At 41.5% G+C, this 22,910-nt stretch overlaps 1 protein-coding gene across 4 annotated transcripts in view; it reads left to right on the forward strand.

Moving 5' to 3' along the window:
• nf1a (neurofibromin 1a) overlaps positions 1–22,910 on the forward strand; it is a 115,901-nt gene that overhangs the window by 25,531 nt on the left and 67,460 nt on the right. For 3 of the 4 annotated variants that reach the window (XM_047594169.1, XM_047594171.1, XM_047594172.1), the window contains exons 17-24: positions 6–252; positions 8,924–8,997; positions 11,733–11,816; positions 13,058–13,441; positions 19,023–19,162; positions 20,311–20,433; positions 20,644–20,727; positions 20,837–20,953. In XM_047594169.1, the coding sequence (XP_047450125.1) occupies positions 6–252; positions 8,924–8,997; positions 11,733–11,816; positions 13,058–13,441; positions 19,023–19,162; positions 20,311–20,433; positions 20,644–20,727; positions 20,837–20,953 (1,253 nt within the window). The remainder of the gene's footprint in view (positions 1–5; positions 253–8,923; positions 8,998–11,732; positions 11,817–13,057; positions 13,442–19,022; positions 19,163–20,310; positions 20,434–20,643; positions 20,728–20,836; positions 20,954–22,910) is intronic. The other variant, XM_047594170.1, reaches the window with a different exon arrangement.

Consider the following 22,910-nt stretch of genomic DNA (forward strand, 5'->3'; position numbering starts at 1 on the left):
TTCAGGAGTGTGCCACTACAGGTGGTGGCATCCCCATTTGCCGGCAAGCTCAGACAAAGCTGGAAGTGTGTCTCTACATGTTCCTGTGGAGCCCAGACACTGAGGCAGTGCTCGTGGCCATGTCCTGTTTCCGACACCTCTGCGAGGAGGCTGACATCCGCAGTGTCGCTGATGAGGTACCCGTCCAGACAATCCTGCCTAACTACGCCACCTTCAGTGAACTGGCCTCTGTCAGCACCATAATGGGCACAGGTCAGTACTGCTGCTACTTCCTAATTTTGGCTGCATCATGCCGCAAATATATATGCTATATTCTTTTTAAAATTTGGGGAGTCATAGACTACATCTATGCCACATTCTAGTGAATTGGCCTTATTGTTTACCACTGCACATGAACACTAGACTTCATATTCTGAAACTGATTATTGTTTTTGTTGTATTATTATAATGTAAATCTTTTTTTTAACGCTCCGCAGAACATTTCCTGACATATGAATCCACAGTTTTTACTGAATGACAGTCTGTAAAAATAAATAAATATAAAAATAAAAATACAGTTAAAAAAAAAACAAGAAGATAAAAAAATAAAAATAAAAATAGGTAATAAAATCCACCCACCTCTACACCATATATTAACATGCATACATGTTCCCTCCTACACATATGCCCTCATAGATAAATGTTAATAAGGCCTAAAGATAGAGTAAAACAACAACCAAAAAACAGGTAAGTGTAAAGCAAAGTAGACTGATACATAAGGGGTAAGGTACACGAAAGAGCACAATAATTTTGATGGTATATAAGATGGTAATAATAGCAACAAAGGCATCCAAAGCTACAGGTTAAGGAGCAAACACATGTACCCAGTGGCTAAGCAAAATTCTCCAAAGAGGGATTCAGACATACATCTCTTCACAGGAGTACACCATCACATCATCCCATCCATCAGACATCCATGTACCTTGAGATACAAGTCCATATTTTTTTCTGCACAAAAGTGTCCATCGTGAGCTGCAAACTTTCTCTCTCTCTCATTCTCTCCATCATGTAAACATTTTTCAGTCTCTGGGTCCGTTTACCTATGGTTGCCGGTTTTACATCTCTCCAGTTCACTGTAATCATTTTCCTTGCTACTAACAAGAGAATCCTTGGTATATATTGTTGGTCTGCATTATTTTAATTTTATTGACTGACTGTGTGTCGATAAATGGGAGTACTGATAAGGGAATGTTTCTAGTGGAATCTTGTTCTCCCTTATCTTTGGGTAAGTGGGAAGATTATTGAAAAGTGGAAGTCAGGGGATACCACAAAAAAATTAGCAACTCATTGAACATTCCCTGGAGTTCAGTTAAATCCATCATGAAAAAATAGACGGAGTACGGCACCTGCGTAAATATGCCTAGTGCTGGCCGTCCTCCCAAACCGAGTGAACGGGCAAGAAGGAGACTGATGAGGGAGGCCACCAAGACACCTGTGTTAAAAGCTTCAGTGGCTGAGGTGAGAGAGACTGTACATACCACGACTGTTGTCCGGGTTCTTCACCAGTCAAAGCTGTGTGGGAGAGTGGCAAAAAAAAGCCACTGTTGAAAAAGGCTCATATCAAAGCCCTGCTTAAGTTCGCCCAAAAGCATGTGGGAGACTGGAGGAAGGTTCTTTGGTCTGATGAGACAAAAATTGAGCTTTTTGGCCATCAGACTAGATGGTATGTTTGGAGAAAACCTAACTTTGCACACCACCATAAACACACCATCCCTACCATAAAGCATGGTGGTTGCAGCATTATGCTGTGAATTGAGTCCCCTTCATTATGATGCTTCTCAGCAGCAGGCCCTGGAAGGCTTGTTAAGGTAGAGGGGAAAATGAATGCTGCATCATATTGCCAAATCCTGGAGGACAATCTGAGTCTGTCTACAAGAGAGCTCGATCTTGAGAGAAGATATATTTTCCAATAAGACAATGACCCAAAGCATACGGCAAAAGCTACACAAAAATAGTTTGAAGATCACCTGTTTGATCACATGTTCTGGAGTGGCCGAGTCAAAACCCAGACCTCAATCTGATCAAGAATTTGTGACAGGACTTAAAAAGAGCTGTTCATGCCTGGTCCCCGAGCAACCTGACAGAGCTTGAGCAGTTTTGCAGGGAAGAATGGAGAAAAGGCCTGATTGACAAGTATCCACACAGACTTAGTGCTGTGATTGCAGCCAAAGGTGCATCTACTAAGTATTAACTTGAAAGGGGTGAATATTTATGCACTCATGTATTTTACGTTATTAATTTTAATTAATTGACATTACTTTGTAAAAATCTGTTTTCAGTTTGACATTAAGGACTTTTTATTTATTTATTTTTTGTCTAAAAAGCCAAATTGTGTTGGTCATGATTTCATTTATAAAAACAATAAATGGAGAAAACATCCAAGGGGGGTGAATACTTTTTATAGGCAGTATAATTATTTCCAGGTACCTAAATCCTTGTTTGGACCAGCGAAAAGAGACTTCGTTGTTCAGTTGTATAGGCCAAGCACCCGAAATAATCATAGCTTCTGATTTGTTTTCATTAATTTTGTATCCAGACAATGACCCATATTCAAGTAAGCATTTCATAAGTGCTGGGATAGAAAGAAGTCGATTTTTCATAAAAAGTAAACTGTCTGCGAACCGAGCTACCTTATGAACTAAGCCCCCTTTCGTCCGCTATCCCTTGAATTTGTATATTTTGGTGTACGGCCTCTGACAAGGGCTCAGTACTGAGAGCGAATAGGATGGGTGACAGTGAATCCCCCTGTCTCACACCTCACTCAATCTTGAAGGAGCTAGAGCAGTGACCATTAACTCTAACTTTTTATTTGGTCCTTGACGCTCTAATACAAATCTTGTCTGGTCTGGTTGTATTAATTTTTATGTGTTTTTGGATTCTAGTTGCTATTATAGAGGTCAGGATTTTATAGTCTAGTGCACTGGAGTGGGTCCTTCCCTTCCTATATCCTGTATGACCTATATCCGAGTTTTTTTGATTTGGTAATGTTTTCTCTAATTTCACTATCTGAGATGGGCCTTATTAAGAGTTCTGCTTCCTCATTTGATAGTTTATTCGTATTAAGGATCTTAAAAACTCTATAACTTTCTCTTCCTTAAATTCCAGTTCTTCTGCCTTGTATAAGTGTTTGTAATAGGCAGCAAATAAGTCTGACATTCTATCCATATGGGATCCATTTCAACCTGACTAGTTTCAGGGTTCCTGATCTTGGGAGCTGCACGGCTAGATTGTGTTTTTCTGAGCTGAAAAGCCAGTAACCTACTAGCTTTATTTCCTAATTCATAATACTTTCTATCAATATATCTGAGAGCTCCTTCTACCTTATATGTTAGAACCTCATCCAGTTGTTCTCTAGCTTCCTTTAGCGTGTTTGTCCTTCCAAATTGCTTATGTTCCCTTGTTAATGATTTTATTTCATCTACCAATCCTTGTTGTTGTGCAAGACTTTGTTTCTTAATTCTAGATCCTATAGAAATAATGTTCCCTGTCATCTTGGCTTTTCTGGCATCTCATACAACCGAGGGGGCGACAATACCATCGTCATTTATATTGAAGTACTTAGAGTTCCTTTTATTTCCTGCCTGATGTTTTGATCTGTTAACAATGAGACATTAAGTCTCCAGTATCTAAAGTGGTTGTCCACCTCTAGATTCAATTTCATGATCACAGGACCTCGGTCTGAGACCGAAATCGGTTCAAGTGTACATTCTTTTATTCTATATTATTCAGTTTTTGATATGCAGAAGAGGTCTATTCTCGAATAGCTCCCCTGTACTTAGGACATAAAGGTGAAGTCTCTCTCATCATGGTAAAGCTGACGCCAAATGTCTACCAGACCTAGCTCCTTCATCATATCAGATAGCCCCTTGGACGTTTTAGATTGAGATTTTCTTTTTGTAGGTAATCTGTCCAATTTTGGGTCCAGGGTGCAGTTAAAGTCACCTCCCATTAGTATAATCCCTTCACTTTTATTTGCTAGTAGAGTTGCTACTTTTTTTAATAAAGTGAGGACAGTCTTCATTTGGGGCATACACATTAAGTATGGTTACCCTTATTCCTCCAATTGGGCCTATTATCATAACATACCAACCTTCATCATCCTGAAAGATTTTCTCATTATTGTAGTACACAGATTTATTAAATAGTATTGCAACCCCTCTCTTCTTTTTCCTTCCACATGATGCACTATAAAACTGATCCACCCACTCACTCTACAGTTTTAAGTGATCAGTCTCTGACAGGTGTGTTTCTTGTATTAGAGCAACAGAACAGTGCATCTTCTTTAATTGTCCCAGTATTTTTTCCCTTTTGATCAGATTATTAATTCCTCTTATATTATAACTTATGAAATTCAACTCAGCCATGGTCTTGGTATGGTCTTATGATATAGCTCCCCACCAGATTGAATTTGGATATTGAAGTGAGTCTAATCACTAAAAAAACAGTGCCTGTAACATTTGTCAGGAACAACAAAAAGTAAAGACTAATATACAAAACACCAAACTGACCTTCCATCTCATCAATTTGACACAGCAACTGAACTGTGCATCAGGACCCCGATGATATTGGGGCAGAGAGGTGTGACCTACCCTCTCTGTGGAAATAAGCACATACAGTGCAAGTGTGACCCACATTACACTAACATGTAAAATAGGTCTGGTTGAGTGTGTTCCACTCATATTTTCAAGAATAACCTCCTTCTAGACTAACACATAACACTATTATGTGACAACTATGTGTTTGAATAACTCACAAAATCAAAACCAAATGAAGCTTAGAATATTCTTACAGACCCATTAGTTGTATAGTGACAACCTTACCACAGGTTTAGTTAAAACAATTTTTTGTCCACCTCTATGATGAAGTCCTTTCAATCCTTTTCCTGCATAATGGCCTTGAAGTCTGCTGGAGACAGAATCATTCTCTTTTTTCTCCTTTCTTGGCTCCTCCATCCATCCTTCAGTTCCACTTCCATGCGCTCCCTCTCCCCGCAGCACACGTCAACCCACAGCTCCTCCAACAGCGTCGCAGTAGCTATTAGTGATGTAAAGGTCTTCTGCATACTTCTGTATACTAGGGAGTAGTCCTGATCAGAACAGATCCGCTTGCCTTGAAAGAGGACCTGACTGACTTGACTGTATCCTTCACTGCTGCATTGAGAAATCTCACTATAATTGATCTTGAAGGGGCTGTAGCATCCGTAGGTGTGGCCACTAGGGAACGATGTGCCCTTTCAATTTTAATGTCCAGGTCTGGGGGTAGTTTAAGTTCCTATTGCAGCAGGTCTCTAAAAAATCTGGCCATGTCGTTCCCTTCACTGCCTTCAAGGGTTTGAAAGATCATGATATTGTATTTTCTTAATCTGCAGGTCGTCACATTTTGCCGAAAGGCCTATATCACGGTACAACAGGCATCTCAGAGCCCTGCGGTTGCGCGTCTCCACATCCTCGGCCGCACCGATTCTCTCCTCCAGTCTTCCCATTCTCTCCTCGTGTTCTGTCAGTTGGTCTTTTATGTCCGAAATTGTTTGTTCAACGCGGCCTAGGGCCAGTTTTGCGTGGTTGTGTCCATCTTGATTTTCCTTACGAAGTTTCCTTAACTCCTCCAGGAGCGATATGTCGGACTGACCCATGTTGCTGCTGGCCTTGATAGTTGGGCGCAGTCGGCTTATTCTCCTCTTTTCCTCCTAAGGGATCCGGTTTTTCCTGTCGCCTTTGGCCAGCAGATGAACTCATATTTCGTGCATATATAATTTACGTTTAAGCCTCAAAAATACTGTTGTCACTCTTATCTATAACTTTGTCCAGTGGAGCTCTGCTATTATGCTGCAAGCGCGTCCACAGGAACGTCACAGGAAGTCCCCTATAATGTAAATCTTAATAATCTTCACCCGTTGGCATCCTGCATGTGTCCTGCAACTTTCGCAACTAAACCGCGGCTGAACTCTCCTCTCTATGTGCCAACATACACAATATTTCCAAAAGTATTCCCTCACTCATCTAAATAACTGAATTTAGGTGTTCTAATCAATTCCAATGCCACAGGTGTATAAAATCAAGCACTTAGGCATGCAGACTGCATCTTCATCTTCAAAGAATGGGTCACTCTTAGGAGCTCAGTGAATTCCAGTGTGGTACTGTGATAGGATGCCAGCTGTGCAATATGCCAGTCGTGATATTTCCTCGCCACTAAATATTCTACAGTCAACTGTCAGTGAACGTGTTTGGGAAGGACAGCAACTAAGCCATGAAGAGGCAGGCCACATAAAATGACAGAGGAGTGTCAGTGGATGCTGATGCACATAGTGAGCGTAAATTGCTACAGACCTCCAAACTTCACATGGCCCTCAGATTATCTCAAGAATAGTGCATTGAGAGCTCCATAGAATTTGTTTTCTATGGCTGAGCAGCTGCATTCACCAAGTGCAATGCAAAGGGTCAGATGTTGAGGTGTAAAGCATGCCACCACTGGACTCTGGGAACAGTTTGGGGATGGCCCCTTTCTGTTCCAACGTGACTGTGCACCAGTGCACAAAGCAAGGTCCATAAAGACATGGATAGTAAGGGTAGTAACAGAATATCAGTCGAAAATGCATAAAAAACACACAATCTAAAAGTTATAAATTGTTATGTATTTTATTAAGGGAAATAAGTATTTGATCCCCAACAATTCACTTAGAATTCAGGCTCCTACAGATTGGCTGGTGCGCATGTGGCACACAGCTGTGCTCAGTCAACTAATTACCAATACTCCTGATCTTAACTCGTCATGTATATAAAGCACACCTGCTCTAAGAATCAGTTTCTTACATTCCAACTTCTACAGCACCATGGGCAAGACCAAAGAGCTGTCAAAAGATGTCAGGGACAAGATTGTAGACCTGCACAAGGCTGGTATAGGTTACAAAACCATCAGCAAAAGGCTTGGTGAGAAGGTGACAACTATTGGTGCCATTATTCGCAAGTGGAAGACCCATAAAAGGACCATCAACTGTCCTCGGTCTGGAGCTCCCCGCAAAATCTCGCCTCATGGAGTGAGGATGATGATGAGAAAGGTGAGGGAGCAGCCTAAAACAACACGGCAGAAGCTTGTTAATGATCTGGAAGCAGTTGGGACCTCCGTCACCAAGAAAACAGTTGGCAACACACTGCGCCGTTATGGATTGAACTCTTGCAGTGCCCGCAAGGTCCCCCTGCTCAAGAAGGCACATGTACAGGCCCGCCTTAAGTTTGCCAGTGAACATCTAAATGACTCAGAGAAGGCTTGGGAGAAAGTGCTGTGGTCTGACGAAACCAAAGTTGAGCTATTTGGCATTAACTCGACCCGCCGTGTTTGGAGGATGAAAAAACGTGAGTATGACCCAAAGAACACCATACCCACGGTTAAGCATGGAGGTGGAAACATCATGTTTTGGGGCTGTTTTTCAGCAAAGGGTACAGGGCAACTTCACCGCATTATGGGGCCAATGAATGCAGCCATGTACTGTAACATCTTGGACAAAAACCTTCTTTCCTCAGCAAGAACACTGAAGATGCCTCGTGGGTGGGTTTTCCAACATGACAATGACCCAAAACATACTGCCAGGACAACAAAGGAGTGGCTCAAGAAGAAGCATATTAAGGTCATGGAGTGGCCTAGTCAGTCTCCAGACCTTAACCCGATCGAAAACCTGTGGAGGGAGCTGAAGCTCCGAGTTTCCAAGAGGCAGCCAAGAAACTTGAAGGATTTAGAGACTGTCTGTAAAGATGAATGGGCCAAAATCCCTCCTGCGCTGTGTGCAAACCTGGTGACCAACTACAAGAAACGTCTCATCGCTGTGCTTGCCAACAAAGGTTTCTCTACAAAGTACTGACTTGTGTTGTGCTTGGGGATCAAATACTTATTTCCCTTAATAAAATACATAACAATTTATAACTTTTAGATTGTGTGTTTTTTATGCATTTTCGACTGATATTCTGTCTATACCCATAACCAGTAAACAACCATAAAAACCAGAGTCTGATCATTTCTATGGAAGTGGGCAAACTTACAAATTCAGCAGGGGATCAAATACTTATTTCCCCCACTGTATATATGTGTATGTATATATATATGTTTATGTGTATATATGTGTATGTATATATATGTTTATATATGTGTATGTATATATATATGTATGTGTATATATATGTATGTATATGTGTATGTATATATGTATGTATATGTGTATATACATATGTGTGTGTGTGCATATATGTGTGTGTGTGCATATATGTGTGTGTGTGCATATATGTGTGTGTGTGCATATGTATGTGTGTGTGCATATGTATGTGTGTGTGTATATGTTTGTGTGTGTGTGTATATGTGTGTGTGTGTGTATATATATGTGTGTGTGTGTATATATGTGTGTGTGTGTATATATGTGTGTGTGTGTATATATATGTGTGTGTGTGTGTATATATATGTGTGTGTGTGTATATATATATGTGTGTGTATATGTACGTATGTGTGTGTATATGTATGTACGTATGTATGTGTGTATATGTATGTACGTATGTATGTGTGTATATATATGTACGTATGTATGTGTGTATATATATGTACGTATGTATGTGTGTATGTGTATATATATGTATGTGTGTATGTGTATATATATGTATGTGTGTGTATATATATAAGTGTATATATGTAGAAAATTCATTTTAGGTCGATTCTACTGAAAAATATAACTAGACAATTAGACCAAGTCTGTTTTTATTTTATTATTGAAAGACCCTCATGCTCAAATAAGGTTATTTCAAACTGTTCGGTTTTAGTTCTTTCTCCTAAAAGTCAATAAAATACAATACAACATGAGAACTTGAACTGCTAGTTTCCTCTAACATTTTATGTCTTGTTTCCACAGGACGCTCCACTTTGCAGAAAAGGGTGATGGCCTTGTTAAGGAGGATAGAGCACCCCACACCGGGAAACATTGAGGTAACAGTTTGCGATTCAGTACTGGTCATTGAAGATGAAAGTCAGTGTTGACACTTATAATTGCTAACTCAGAACATTATACTTGCCATAGAAATGAATCTGCAAACCGCAAACAATGAAAGAGAACTTAAGGGTATGACTATAACCCTGGTTCTCTGATTAGCATGAGCGAGTGTCTCACTATGGTAGCGCCTCCTGTGTGACCTCAGAAGCTCAAATCACACTAAACCAGTCCTAATAGGCTGGCTCCTGTGGCATCTTTGCCAGGAGGCAGGAGGGTGTGAGACCCTCCTCTTAAATAATAGGCTGGTATAGCACTAACCATCATTCAAAACAAAGGTCACCTCTTCCTCGGTTCCAGGAAGAAGGAAGGAACAATGGTGGTCTGGTGAGACACTTACTTATGCAAATTAGAAAACTGGGGTTATAATCATACCTTTAAGTTCTCTTTAATGTAAATACTGACTCCCGGATTGCCAAATTCCCTGTGAATAAAACAACTGATCCCAGCAGCACTTCACAAGTGGGATGCAATTCTCTAAGAAGGGCTTGCACCAAGGACAGAATGTGCCAAAGTTCCTTCCATAACATCCAAACCATAAAACCTTGAAATAGTGTGGGGCGAGGCCCAGGATGTAGCTGCACACACCCCTGGTAGAATAAGCATGCAGATCAGCAAGGGGTTAAAAACACTTGCTAGTATAAGCCAGGGTAATAGCCCCCAGTATCCAGTGGGACATACATTGTTTGGACACTGGTCTTCCCACTTGCAGCTTTGCCCAGAACGCAAATGCACTTGACACAGACTATGTAAACGCTGATGCTCCTAAGAGGAGAAAGGCGGAGGGTAATATGAAACCAGATCAATTGGAGAGCATGACCCTATGACCTTTGGAATGAAGACTGGGTCAGGCCACATACTGACCTTAGTACACTTAGGTGAACACTGAGTACATGATGGTTGCACAGAAAGTGGATGGATCTCCACATACTCCACACGCGGAGGTTAAAACCAACGGTAATGCTAATGCTTCAGCTCCACCAGTTCCAGAGGTTCAAAACGGGGGACGTTGTCCTGTTCAGTTGGGAGATCCCATGATGGAGCAAGTGGTCTATTCATAGGTAATTTGCGATGTGTGCGTCTCATGAAATGATACACCAAGAGGTGTAGGCTCATCGCCTTTCCATCAATACCAATATGGCAGGCTGAAATGGCTGTCAAATACACTTAGATGATTGCAAAAGCCTTACCCTTCTCAATATGACCCTGTAAAAATGATAGAATCACTGTCACAGAGAGCTAGCCTCTTTGGGTGGAGGTGGAATATTTCTCCCATGCCAAGGACAGCAGGTCCTTGTGAAGTGGCCATGCAAGGCCTGCTCACACCCCCTTGGGTGAAACTTCCAGTCTGCCTACAGAAGACTTCTCCATGATAACAGGTCTGCCCCATAATTCCAGGCAATTAATATTGGCCAGGAATTCCTTTCAGTTGAACCCACTGTGGGTCTCCTTGGAAAGGCCAAGTTGTACAGCTCCTTTCTTTCTCAAGGTGGAGATTTCCTCCAAGAGAATATAGCTAGACTGGAGCATGGAAATAAATTATTTCTTTAAAAAGTGGTGGAACAATTTTGAATTGCAGCCTGTAGTCCTTCTCAATCGTTCTGTTATAACAGAGTGCAGTCAGCCCAGCTCTCTCTGCTTGCAGTGAGAGGGCTAACTGGCTTTTCCATGAAATCTGTGTTGTTGTGCCCTCTCGTGGTTGAGGCACGCAAAGTGCACCAACTGTTCGCTCTGATGCCTTGGCAGTCTGTGCTATCACAGCCACGGGAACTTTGAACCCAATGGGCTGTTTATTGTAGACAGGGGTGGCTATGGCTCAGTAGGTAGAGCGGATTGTCCATGTACCGAACGGCGCTATATAAGAGCAAGACCATTTACAATATTGACTTGTTTTTCAACAAATTTTTTTTTTCTGTGCATCTTTCATAAGCCATAACATCACCGTCAGTAATCTACCTGGCTGCGCTGACATTTTTATTAGAGTGCATGAGAACAGTGCTCATGCAACACAACATTTCCCTCGACACTGGAACTTGAACACCAACACGAGTTCTGCATCTGGGTGGTATTTCTCCTCCTGAACACACACTGGAACGGAGCTGGGAAGGGGTTAAAGAGCCCGTTCAGAGGGCAGACGGATCTCGCTCTTCCCCCAGAGGAGAAGCTATCAGGCCGGCCGGCCGCTTCTGCTTCCTCACTGTCCTGCTATGGGTATTGCTGGTGTTGCTAACGGTACTTGTCTTGTTACTTTGTGTGTCGAAGTATTACTTCTTCCTGGTGACAGTATTGCTACTTCGCACCGATAGTCTCTGTATCAGAGTTTGGCTCAGCACCATAACAGCACAGTTGTCTGCAGGCTTCTGTGAGAAGCAAGAAGAGGTTTTTGAATGATGATTAGCGCTATGCCAGCCATTACACAGGTGGCATAGACCCCACAGGAGACGTTCCCATAGTGAGACACAAATCAAGTGCTTTTAAAGAGAACTGTAAATTATTTGAGCATTACATATAGTGTCTGGTGCATACAATTAAAGCATCAGAAGCTTCTGCTTCAATTATGTCTTCTGTTAAAATTCAATTAATTCAAAGCCAAATTCCTTTCATCACTTGCTTATTTGCCGTCACTATAAGTGCACTCTTGTTTAACTTTCCTGTCTATTGCATCCACCTACAGGCCTGGGAAGACACATATACTAAATGGGACCAGTCCACAAAACAAATTCTCAACTTCCCCAAAAACAAGGCAGATGATGGGCAGGTAAGCATGTTACAAATGTGAGCAATAATGATAAGAATGTAAGGCATCTTGAAACGATTTGTGTTATTAATGTTATATAAGTAAAATATGATTTGATTTAATTGAATTACTTGAAAGTGCCTGTGCCCTTTTTTATTTTTTTTTTTAAACATTTATACATTTTCTGAATAAAAAAAGCTCAAAACATCTGTGGGAGTTTAAGTTCCTGAAAGTAGAAACCCAATCAATCAAATTAAACTAAAATATTATACTTGTGTAGAGATTGACCGATATATCGGCTGGCCGATATTTCTGTTTTTACTGGTATTGGCATCGGCCAATACATGGGTGTGTTCGCCGTCCACAGTTGTTAAGCTTTTGGTAGGAATACGTGTTGATGTTGAAACCAAGATTAATACTGCCTGTAAGCTAAACATACTTGGCTGAGAACGACCACGAGCCAAAGCAGACTCCAGCACCTAGCTGTGATGTCCATTAAGAAGCAGGTGATTGAGAGAGTCAAGCAAGAAAAAGTAATTGACAGATTTGCCTTTCTCAAGGTGAGGCGGATTAGATTGGAGTCTACAGGGTCTGTTCAGTCCAAAAGGAGAGACAAAGGACAGAATGATGTCTCAGGCAGGATTTCCTATCTTTACTGGCGTTCAGATCTTTGTCTTGTTTTTGCATTCAATAAATGTTTATGTTTATGTGAGACTTGTAACATTTGCTACCATTGTGTTGTTTTTATTATGTAAATGGAGAAAGAATAAGCAGTATTGGCTCGAAATATCGGCTCAGAACAATCGGCAGCACGTATCGGCCATCGAACAATGCTGATGTTAAAAAAAGGTATCGACCCTAAAAAAAATCCATATCAGTCGATCTTTGTACTTTTGCCATGTAGGCGAGCCATATTACATAAATGAGTTGCAAAAGTAAGTTCACATCTAGGTAAATTTCAAAGCCAATTTACAGACCATCTGTACAAAAGTTTTTTGGATCAATGTGATGAGACCCAGGTGTCTATTTAAAACAGTCTAGTTAAGTAGTTAAGTGATACATTAACAGCTCATTCAAGGTTATTTTTGCTGATTATCGGTACACTGATTCTCAAGTGATGAGGTACAGTGACATTTATGAGTCTGAGCTTTGGTAACTTGATTGATTGTCTTTGAGCTTGACAGGGAGAGGTGTGAACCTGCATACACCAATGCTCCCTGATGCTGTGCCACTGATGCTCCTTCTGTCTGTGTCCCCCACAGCAGGAGTGGATCAATATGACGGGGTTCCTATGTGCTCTAGGGGGTGTGTGTCTCCAGCAGCGCAGCACCCCCGGCCCAGCCACCTACAGCCCACCTATGGGACCCATGAGTGAACGCAAACACTCCATGATCTCCATGGGCCCCTGTGAGGTATCTAACCCCATGGCCTCCTCATGCTCTTCATCGGCCTCTAGCGAGACTCCTGTCAGCCGCTTCCTTGACCGGCTGCTGGCCCTGCTGGTGTGTGGTCATGACAGGGTTGGGCTCCATGTTCGCACCAATGTTAAAGACCTTCTTGGGCTGGAGCTCAGTCCCGCGCTCTACCCCATGCTCTTCAACAAGCTACGGAACAGCATCGGCAAATTCTTTGACACTCAGGGACCGGTGAGTGCATCAGTGGGAGAGCTTGTAATAATGTAACAATTCTGCATACTAATTTCTCTTAGTATGAAGAAAAATTACCCAATTTAATAGCAAAAATAAAATCTGGCTGTATCGTTTAATAGAAATAATACAAGTTAAATATCTCACAGAAGTGAGTGAACCCCTTACATTTTTGTAAATATTTTAATATAATTTTTTACAGAATAATACTGAAGATATGACACTTGTCACTTAACTAGTAGTACAATGTAAAGTAGTCAGTGTACAGCTCATATAACAGTGTAAATTAGTTGTCCTCTCAAAATAATACACGACCATTAATGTCTAAACCGTCAGCAACAAATGTGGGTACACCCCTACATGAAAATGTCCAAATTGTGCCCAATTAGCCATTTTCAAGATGTTACATGTTACAAGATCTAAGGTGTGAATAGGGAGCTGGTGTGTTAAATTTGGTGTTACCGCTCTCACACCCTCTCATACTAATTACTTGAAATTCAACATGGTACCTTATGGCAAAGAACTCTTTGAGAATCCGAAAAAAGAATTGTTGCTCTATATATGGATGGCCTAGGCTATTAGAAGATTGTCAACACCCTGAAACCGAGCTACAGCATGGTGGCCAAGACTATACAGTAGTTTAACAGGGCAGGTTCCACTCACAACAGGCCTCGCCATGGTCGACCAAAGAAGTTAAGTGCATGTGCTGAGCGTCATATTCAGAGGACGTCTTTTGAAAGCAGACGTATGGATGCTGATGGCATTACTGCAGAGGTTAAAGGATGGGGTGGTCCGCCTGTCAGTGCTAAGACCATGCGCCACACTGCACCAAATTGATCTGCATGGCTGTCATCCCAGAACGAAGCCTCTTCTAAAGACAATGGTTTGGGGTTGCATGAGTGCTGCTGGCACTGGGAAGCTACAGTTCATTGAGGGAACCATGAAAGTTAACATGTACTGTGACATGCTGAAGCAGAGCATGATTGTTTCTCTTTGGAAACTGGGCTGCAGGGCTGTATTCCAACATAATGACCCAAACAACCCTCCAGGACAACCACTGCCTTGCTGAAGAAATTGAGGATAAAGGTGATGGACAGGCCAAGCATGTGTCCAGACCTAAACCCTATTGAGCATCTGTGGGGCATCCTCAAACGGGAAGTGGAGGAGCGCAAGGTCTCTAACATCCACCAGCTCCATGATGTCGTCATGAAGGAGTGGAAGAGGATTCCAGTGGCAAACTGTGAAGCTCTAGTGAACTACATGTCCAAGTATGGTTGTTCTGTATATCGGTACTATATTGGTACCGGGGTACTGAGGCATTTAAAACGGTACTATACTGCATTTGGATGGGACCGGTACTTGCAGCGCTGCCGACAACAGCGGCAACGTTGTCGTCGAGGAAGAGAGAGAGAGAGAGAAAACACGAGAACGAGAGAACAAGAACAAATGAGCATGGCAAACTAATTAACGCCGACACACCACTATGCAAACGGTGTTTTAAAACATGCCTGGCCAAGGGTGGAAACACCTCCAACTTAGCCAAGCACTTAAAGGCCAAGCACCCAGACCTGCACACCAAGTTCAGGGAATGACAGGTAATAAATATACCCATGAAAAAAAGCCAGTCAGTGTTAAAAACGCGGTACCGATACCAAAATGTTGGTACTGGACAACACTATGTCCAAGAGACTTAAGGCAGTGCTGGAAAAGAATGGTGGCCATACAAAATATTGACACTTTTGACACAATTTGGACATTTCATGTAGGGGTGCACCCACATTTGTTGCTTACGGTTTAGACATTAATGGCCGTGTGCTGAGTTATTTTGAGAGGACAACTAATTTACACTGTTATATGAGCTTTACACTGACTACTTCAGTATTATTCTGTAAAAAGTTTATTGAATTTAAAAATGTCAGTAACATCAACCACTAAGTAGAAAACCCAAGGACATGATCAAGACGGTAAGGTTATACTTACCAGGTTTTGTAGCCAGTAGGACATCATCTTTTTATTGCTCACAATATAATAAATCTAGAGGTTTGGCAATCCTATTCTTCCTGCTGCTTTGGGTTTTTATTTTTTTTATTCTATATTTTTTTTTCCCCAGACAGATGTTATCCAATCTGTCCAATTGTTTGTATTGTTTTAAGAAGTTCTCCTTTGTTTCTTAGCATATTTGGTAGATTTTGATAACATGATATTTAAAAGTCTAGAGTAGTAAAAATGTCAACAGAATCAACCACTAAGTAGAAAACAATTCTCCTACTCAAAAATATGTTGAGTTAGTTTTTGTGAAATGATTTGCCTATGGGGCGGCACAGCGGCTCGGTGGTTAGCGCTGATGCCTCCCAGCGAGAAGGTGATTTGCCTATGAGTAGACTGAGTGATGGATTGGGACCAATTATGCTGCAGGCAGATGTGATGGCAAAAAATAAAGGAATAAAAAAACGTCCAAACCAAAAACCATACATGCGACCCACAGCAGAGCATAGTAGGTCTGGATGTACAAGTTCCAGAACCACGTAGCATTGCCATTTGGGGCATGTGTGTCTGTAAATACTAATGTTTTTCCTCAGACTTCTAACCAAATGATAAAATTGCCTTCTTCATGTTTTGTGGTGGCTCAGTGGGTAGAGTGGGTTGTCCATGAACTGGAGGGTTAGCGGTTTGATATCCGGAACATAGCAGCTGTCTCGAGTTCAGCTGCTTGCCGCTGGTGTGCGTTCTTGTTTGATTGAGTGGGTAGTCATTGTGAATACCCACTCAAGTGCTTTGAGTACCAATAGTACTGTTTACAGCATAGTACTTACCATAAACACATTCATTAACCTCTTATTTCTGCTTGTTCTATTTATAGAACACATATCCTACCCACCCTTTACATATTTTATGAAATCCTGTAAAACTTTCTCATGACATACTAAATTCAGCGGTAAGGAACAGATTCCATCTCTTGTTATAGAGGCTGAGCCACAAGATGAAACCTTAATGTACAAAAAGATGGTAGAATTGCCAGTAATTATAAAGTAATCCAAGTATCCTCACACATTTCAGACTGAGAACCCCAGTCTATTTTGAGTTTCACAAATCAAAAACACAATGTTTATTGGACTTTTACTGTTGATTTGATATACAGTGCAGTATTGCATAAAATATTTTTATACAATTTTCTACATTTCTACATAAAATTGACTCAAAACATCAGCAGATTTTCACACAATGGCTGACATTAGACCATGGGTGATTCTAGGGTCAGAGCTTTTAGGGGTGCTCAGTATGCGGCCGTCTCCCCGTCTACCCAAACCAAAAGAAGACATGAAACAAAAGGAGCAGACACGTAATGCCAAAATAAAACATCATAAAAATCAGCTGTTTTAAAGAAAATCAGCTTTTAAAATGCATATCTGATACGTTTTGGATTGTACTCTCTGCCATCTTCATTTTAAGTCACTCCCTACTTCAGCTAATGTGTTGCTTTGGCCACTGTTGAAGACGGTGCAGTTTAGGAGAAAATATGTCAGAGGACGAGGCAGAAAGGGAAATTTCAACTAACCCAATGGCCTTTGCATTTGAGCCATTGCCAAGGAGGATGGTTGAGAGAAGGAGGAAGGAGATGCAGCAGGTGAACTGTGGTCTGAGTGCAATTTAGGATGCAGGCAAGTGAGGGCCAGGCTGGCGAGCTGCATTATGGAAAAAATAATAATCACGATTTTCATTGATATTGAAATCATATCAATTAATAAACACAAATATTCATTGATTTCAGTATCTATTGAACCACCAAATCTCAACTTTAAATATAACTTTTTATAGCATAAATGTAACAGCCTCCATTATCTTTCACTGTCGCCGAGAGCCGGTGGGATATGGAGTGGCATTGTAAAGAGTATCCTCAATGGAGGACTGTGTTGCGGTGGCTGAAGTTGATGTGCTTCTTTGGGTCTTTTGCTCCTTCAGTACTTTGTCATAGACCACTTCATGGCAGAACTTTAAATGGTTAAATAAATTTGTCATGTTGTTAGATCTCCTTCTGCTCCACGTCCAACAATTTGAATCCAAAATATCCTACCTTTCTTTTCAACTAAAGGCGCAGACTGGCTTTCTGCCATGTTGTCATTCGTTCGTTTCACAATTGATCCACACATCACACACTTGCTGCAGCTGCACATGACAGTTCACGGTGCTTTTCAATTATGGTGGTTTTATTATCATGTGAAACCAAAAATTGAAATCGCGATCAAAATTCAATTAATCGTCCAGCCCTACCCAGGGATCCTACAGGCAGGCAGCTAGGGCGGGGGCCCCAGGGATTCAGGAAGTCTCCCAACCAGACCCTGCGTAGCACAGCAACAGGAGCGTGACAGCCACGCAGGCAACTACCATGAGGAGGCAGTGGAGGGACCAGGAAGCCCGCCATCTCAAACCGCTAAGGGCTGCAGGGAAACTCATGAAGAGCCAACTGCTGATACACCTCGATCCCAGGACAGTGAGCAAGCCCCGGAGCCGCCGAAAACCCAAGGCTCCAGCACCAATCCTCATGTGGGGGAGAGGCAGTTCATCTGGGTAGACAGCTCATGGCCAGAGGCCAATTCTGGGGTGAGAAGGAGGAGGGCATCCCTAATACGTGCTCAAGGTGTTGTGGTCCAGGGATACCACATTGTGAACCTGGATGTGGAGGGTAATAAAAAAATCACTTTGAGAAAAAGATTAATATTGCATTACAGGAAGATGAGAGAGATGGCATGAGCTAGCAGGTAAAGTTTAGTTGTAAACTGTAAAACCTACAGGGTTCCAGTTGGGAACCTGTGGTTTCTAGACTTTTCCATCAAGCAGAAATGGTGGAGCCCAACGGGAGATTCACATCAAAGATGTGCAGCTGACAAATCTGCAGCCACCGTGTGATGCTGTCATGTGAATATGGACCAAAATCTCTGAGGAATGTTTTCAGCACCTTGCTGAAAGTATGCCACAAAGAATTACGGCAGTTCTGGAGGCAAAAAAGTTATTTTATTGATACTTGTCCCTTTAGAAAAGTCAAGGGGTGATGTTGGCGTCCCAGCTGACTGTCGATGTAGAGTTTGTCCACTGCCCTTTTTCCTCTCTGCCGGTGTTCCTTTAGGATCAGGTACAGCACTTTCTTACTTTTCTCTTGTTGATTTCTTTTGGGAATTGGTTCTTCATCCGGAAAGAGGTGCCTTTAAGTTTGTGTCCTTTACTCTTAATGAGTACCTTCTGCTGAAAATGCTCAAACTAGGCGATGATGGGACGCGGATAGTTTCCTCCTCAGACTCTGAGCCAGTGGACGCAGTGAAAGGTGATGTTATTTACTGTCTCCATTGGCAGTTTAAAAGCGATGGACATGTACTTTTTAATCAGGGCCTCTGGATTGTCTAGAGAGCTTTTTGAGATCCCTGAGAATAGTCCTGGATTTTATGTTTAGAACAGTCTCTTTAAGTTGTTTATTTTCCTTTTTGAGCTGATGTCACCTCCACTGTAATGTAGGTGACATCAGCTCAGAGTTTGGCATTGTCCCTCTTCAGGTCACTGTTGAGACAATTAACAATTCTCTTGTTTCTAGGTCCCCATCAACGACACTAACACACAGTTTGTGGAGCAGACCATAGCCATCATGAAGAACCTGTTAGATAACCACACAGAGGGTAGCTCTGAACACCTGGGGCAGGCCAGCATCGAGACTATGATGCTCAACCTGGTCAGGTAATGTCTGAAAACAAAACACGAACACATTTTAAAATATTGCACTGAGACAGAAAATAGAGATACACTTACAATCCTAAAAGAAAGACCTGTGGGGCAGATCAGGCTTTGAATTTGAAATGCTTACTGAAGTAAATAGTGGCTAAGGGTAATTTTGTTTGTTTTTTGACTGCTATGACCCGGCCACATAAAGTGAAGGCACATGGTGAAGTTACAAAAATAAAGATTTATTTTATTAAAAACAAAACAAGAAGATGACATGATGAGCACAGGCCAAAGACACTTGCCAGGTTAAAAAGTCTAAAATCCAATCATTTGAATTTAAGGCTTAAAATGTCTTAATGTCTAAAATACGATTTTGAAAGGTCTTAAAAATATATTGACGCTACTTTTATTTAAAACAAATGTATAAACTTCAGTCTCGTTTTGAAATGTTTAGATTTTTGAGGAAGCTATAAGTACCTGTGCAGCCCGGTCAGAATTGAGCACAACCAGCCAGCTAGTATGCTGTGTGCGTGCCATGGTGCATTAGAGCGGAGCATAGCAACGGAGAAAAGTTGACGGAACCCCACAGCATCACTTGAGTTTTCTTTGGCCAAGTTGTGCTAATACAACACTTACTAACGAGTAATTTACCAACGAGCTAACAGGCTAACTGCTCAGACTGTGAGCTGAATATTATCCTCAACGTTATAAGCTGTTGCCATACAGTAAGAATTTTGTATTCCAATGTGAAAGAACTGTGAATAAATTAATATATTTGCAAGTAATTCCAGACCTCCTTTTTGTCAGTATGGATGTAAAAAAGGTCTTAAATTGTATTCATTATGATCTTATGATCTTAAACAGGTCTATGCACTATGCACACTCTGTTGTCTACCTATAGCTTTGCTTGTTGTTTTGTAGACATTTAATTTTAAACTAATATTTTTTAATCCTTTGCCAGACTTATAGGCACATTCGACCGTAGAAAGCTCAACCAAAGCTTAACACAACAACTGTTAACTCACTGGTCATAATCTCTGACCAGTGATCCTAATTTTATGCACTTGACAGGGTGATGAATGTTGAGAACTGGCTCACATCTCTGAAGCCTGAAATTTATCAATGGATTTTATCTGTTAAGTAACCTGTGCTTCAATCCTCAGGTATGTACGCATCTTGGGTAATGCGGTCCATGCCATCCAGATCAAAACCAAGCTTTGCCAACTTGTAGAGGTGATGATGGAGAGACGAGATGACTTATCCTTCTGCCAGGAGATGAAGTTCAGGTCAGTGACACCAGCTCATTTTTGAATACACATCACTGTGGTTATTACCAGCTAATTTCCTAACGTTACCTCTTGGACTCAACATCAGGGTCCAGCACTATTTCTTTCCATTTTAGTTTCAGAGGGTGTGAAAATAACTCTTATCATTCAGGCGCTAACTACTGCCTCCTTGTTGACTTTGGAATCTTTCACTCATGCTGTCATTTACAGGAACAAGATGGTGGAGTACCTGACAGACTGGGTCATGGGAACCTCCAACCAAGCCGCCGATGATGACATCAAGTGCCTGACAAGGTGTAACTCTGTTATATGTCAATAAAACCAGTGCTTTAAAAGGAACAGAGTAAGCCAACTTCTCTCTGTGTTGTTGTTCTTCTTCTTTGTGTGTCTGTGGGCTGTGTAGGGACCTGGACCAAGCAAGTATGGAGGCTGTAGTGTCTCTATTAGCTGGTCTTCCTCTGCAGCCAGAGGAGGGAGATGGAGTTGAACTGATGGAGGCCAAATCACAGCTCTTTCTCAAGTAAGAATACACCTGCACGCAACCTTCTCTGTTGCATTACTCTTAAGATGTGATAATTAGTTTACCTTAGTAGTAGTTCACAATCAGGTAAAGAGTGAGTTTGATGGTGGGAATGCAGCATCTTTTCAGCTCATCTGTTGTTAACATGGCAGGTGCGATTGCCAAAAATACAAGCAGGGTAAAATAATTTAAAAACTGTTAATACGTTTCACATAGAGGAAGAGAGATGGTGGTGTATTCTTGGCTGTCCAGCTGCAAAAACATTGTTAGTATTATGGTGAGCACCCTCAGCTGACTAGTATGTAGTGTCATGATAGTCAGTGGTTCAACAAGGGAAATACTACATACACTCTTTTACCACTCCTCATTTTATTTTTATCTGGACTCCGACATTAATTCGGTAGCATGTGTGCATTTTCTGTGAGCAGATATTCCACTTTTAGTACGCACCATGCTGGTCATGCTTACTATTCCAAACAGCTCTGGTCCAACAGCAGTAGATATTAATCCACTGTTTGAGACATTTGCAATAGTAATATCTGAAGCTGTACAGGGCCTCATAAACATGTTCACACAGGACAAGAAAGAGCTAGGAATAAGCAAGAACAGGGGTTGCCTATTGTAATGTTACAAAATACAATACATACATTATATAAGGCAAAAACCGGGTCTGGACACTGGAAGTTTAAAATAGCTAATAGCATAAAGTAGGGATGTCGATGTTGATCGCTCTTTCTTTCTTTCTTTCTTTCTTTCTGGTGGTGTCTGGATTTGTCTTTTGAGCGGGATAATACCACGTTTATGGTCCGTTTTCCGGTTGACCTGTTGACGTCATATAATAAATAAGTCGTTCATGCGGCAGGCCGGCATTTCAAACAACAACCAGATGGATATTAGTACAGGTCTTTTAATCTCTTTTAATCTACGTAATGTGTGCGCTACTTATGATGCAGATAAGATATGCGCTAGTCCTCAGATGGTTCTTCTACCAGCTCTGTGTACCGTCTTCTTCTGTGATCACATGCCAGTGCAGCAGTTGTGGAGCATGCGCACACACGTTATCCAGTTGTAGTGCGATTAAGGCGTATACATGGCAGAGAAAACCAAACTGCAATTGCATTATCTGGGTGTCTTAATCGGATAAAGAGAACTCTGATTTTAATCGGAGTAACGTGTTTACATGCACTTACGTTGTCCAGCTAGAGTCCGATTAAGGCAATAATTCGTTGTTTTTTTTTTTTTACGTGCATGTAAAAACACTAAGTATTGTAGCACAGAGGTTGTCCAGTTACTTGGAGAAAAAAGGATTGATTGATACGTCAAAGGCTTGAATCCTTTTCTAGATGCTTGGAACTTGGAATTTGCTTGGAATGATCTGGCACCAAATTCAGTTAGCAAGGCGAGAGAAGAGAGACCTTGTTGTATTTCTAGACTTGGCTAAAGCATTTGGATCAGTACCTCAAAGTCTGCCATGGGAAGCTTTTGATTTCTTTAGAGTCCCAGGTAGTATCAAAGGTCTAGTCAAAGCCTGTTTTTCAGATATACAGCTCTGCTTTTCCACAGCAGAGTACACTACAACATGGCAGCAGCTGGAGATAGGCATCATGGTGGGGTGTGCAATCCCTCCACTAGTCTTTACAGTGGCAATGGAGGTGATTATTAGGGCCCCGAAATTTTAAGCCTTCTTGAGGTGCCATTGGCCTAACTTAACGACACATCAATGAAGAGAGGTGCCCACTTGAAAACCCAAATGATTTGCCACATGCTAGGCTAGTTAGCTGGTGTCTTCTTGTTGGTTGCTTTGTGGTAGCTGGCTGCTAGCGTGCAGGTCGGTTTTTCAGTTGGACTGGGCTGCTAAATGTGTTTTGCCTTGGATCTTGGTACAAGGAGGTGTAACATCTCATCCTGTGTAATAATGAATGTCTCTACTCCTTGGGGACAACAGCTGAAGGATGGG

Source organism: Mugil cephalus, chromosome 9 (genome assembly GCF_022458985.1).
Source record: "Mugil cephalus isolate CIBA_MC_2020 chromosome 9, CIBA_Mcephalus_1.1, whole genome shotgun sequence".
NCBI lineage: Eukaryota > Metazoa > Chordata > Actinopteri > Mugiliformes > Mugilidae > Mugil > Mugil cephalus.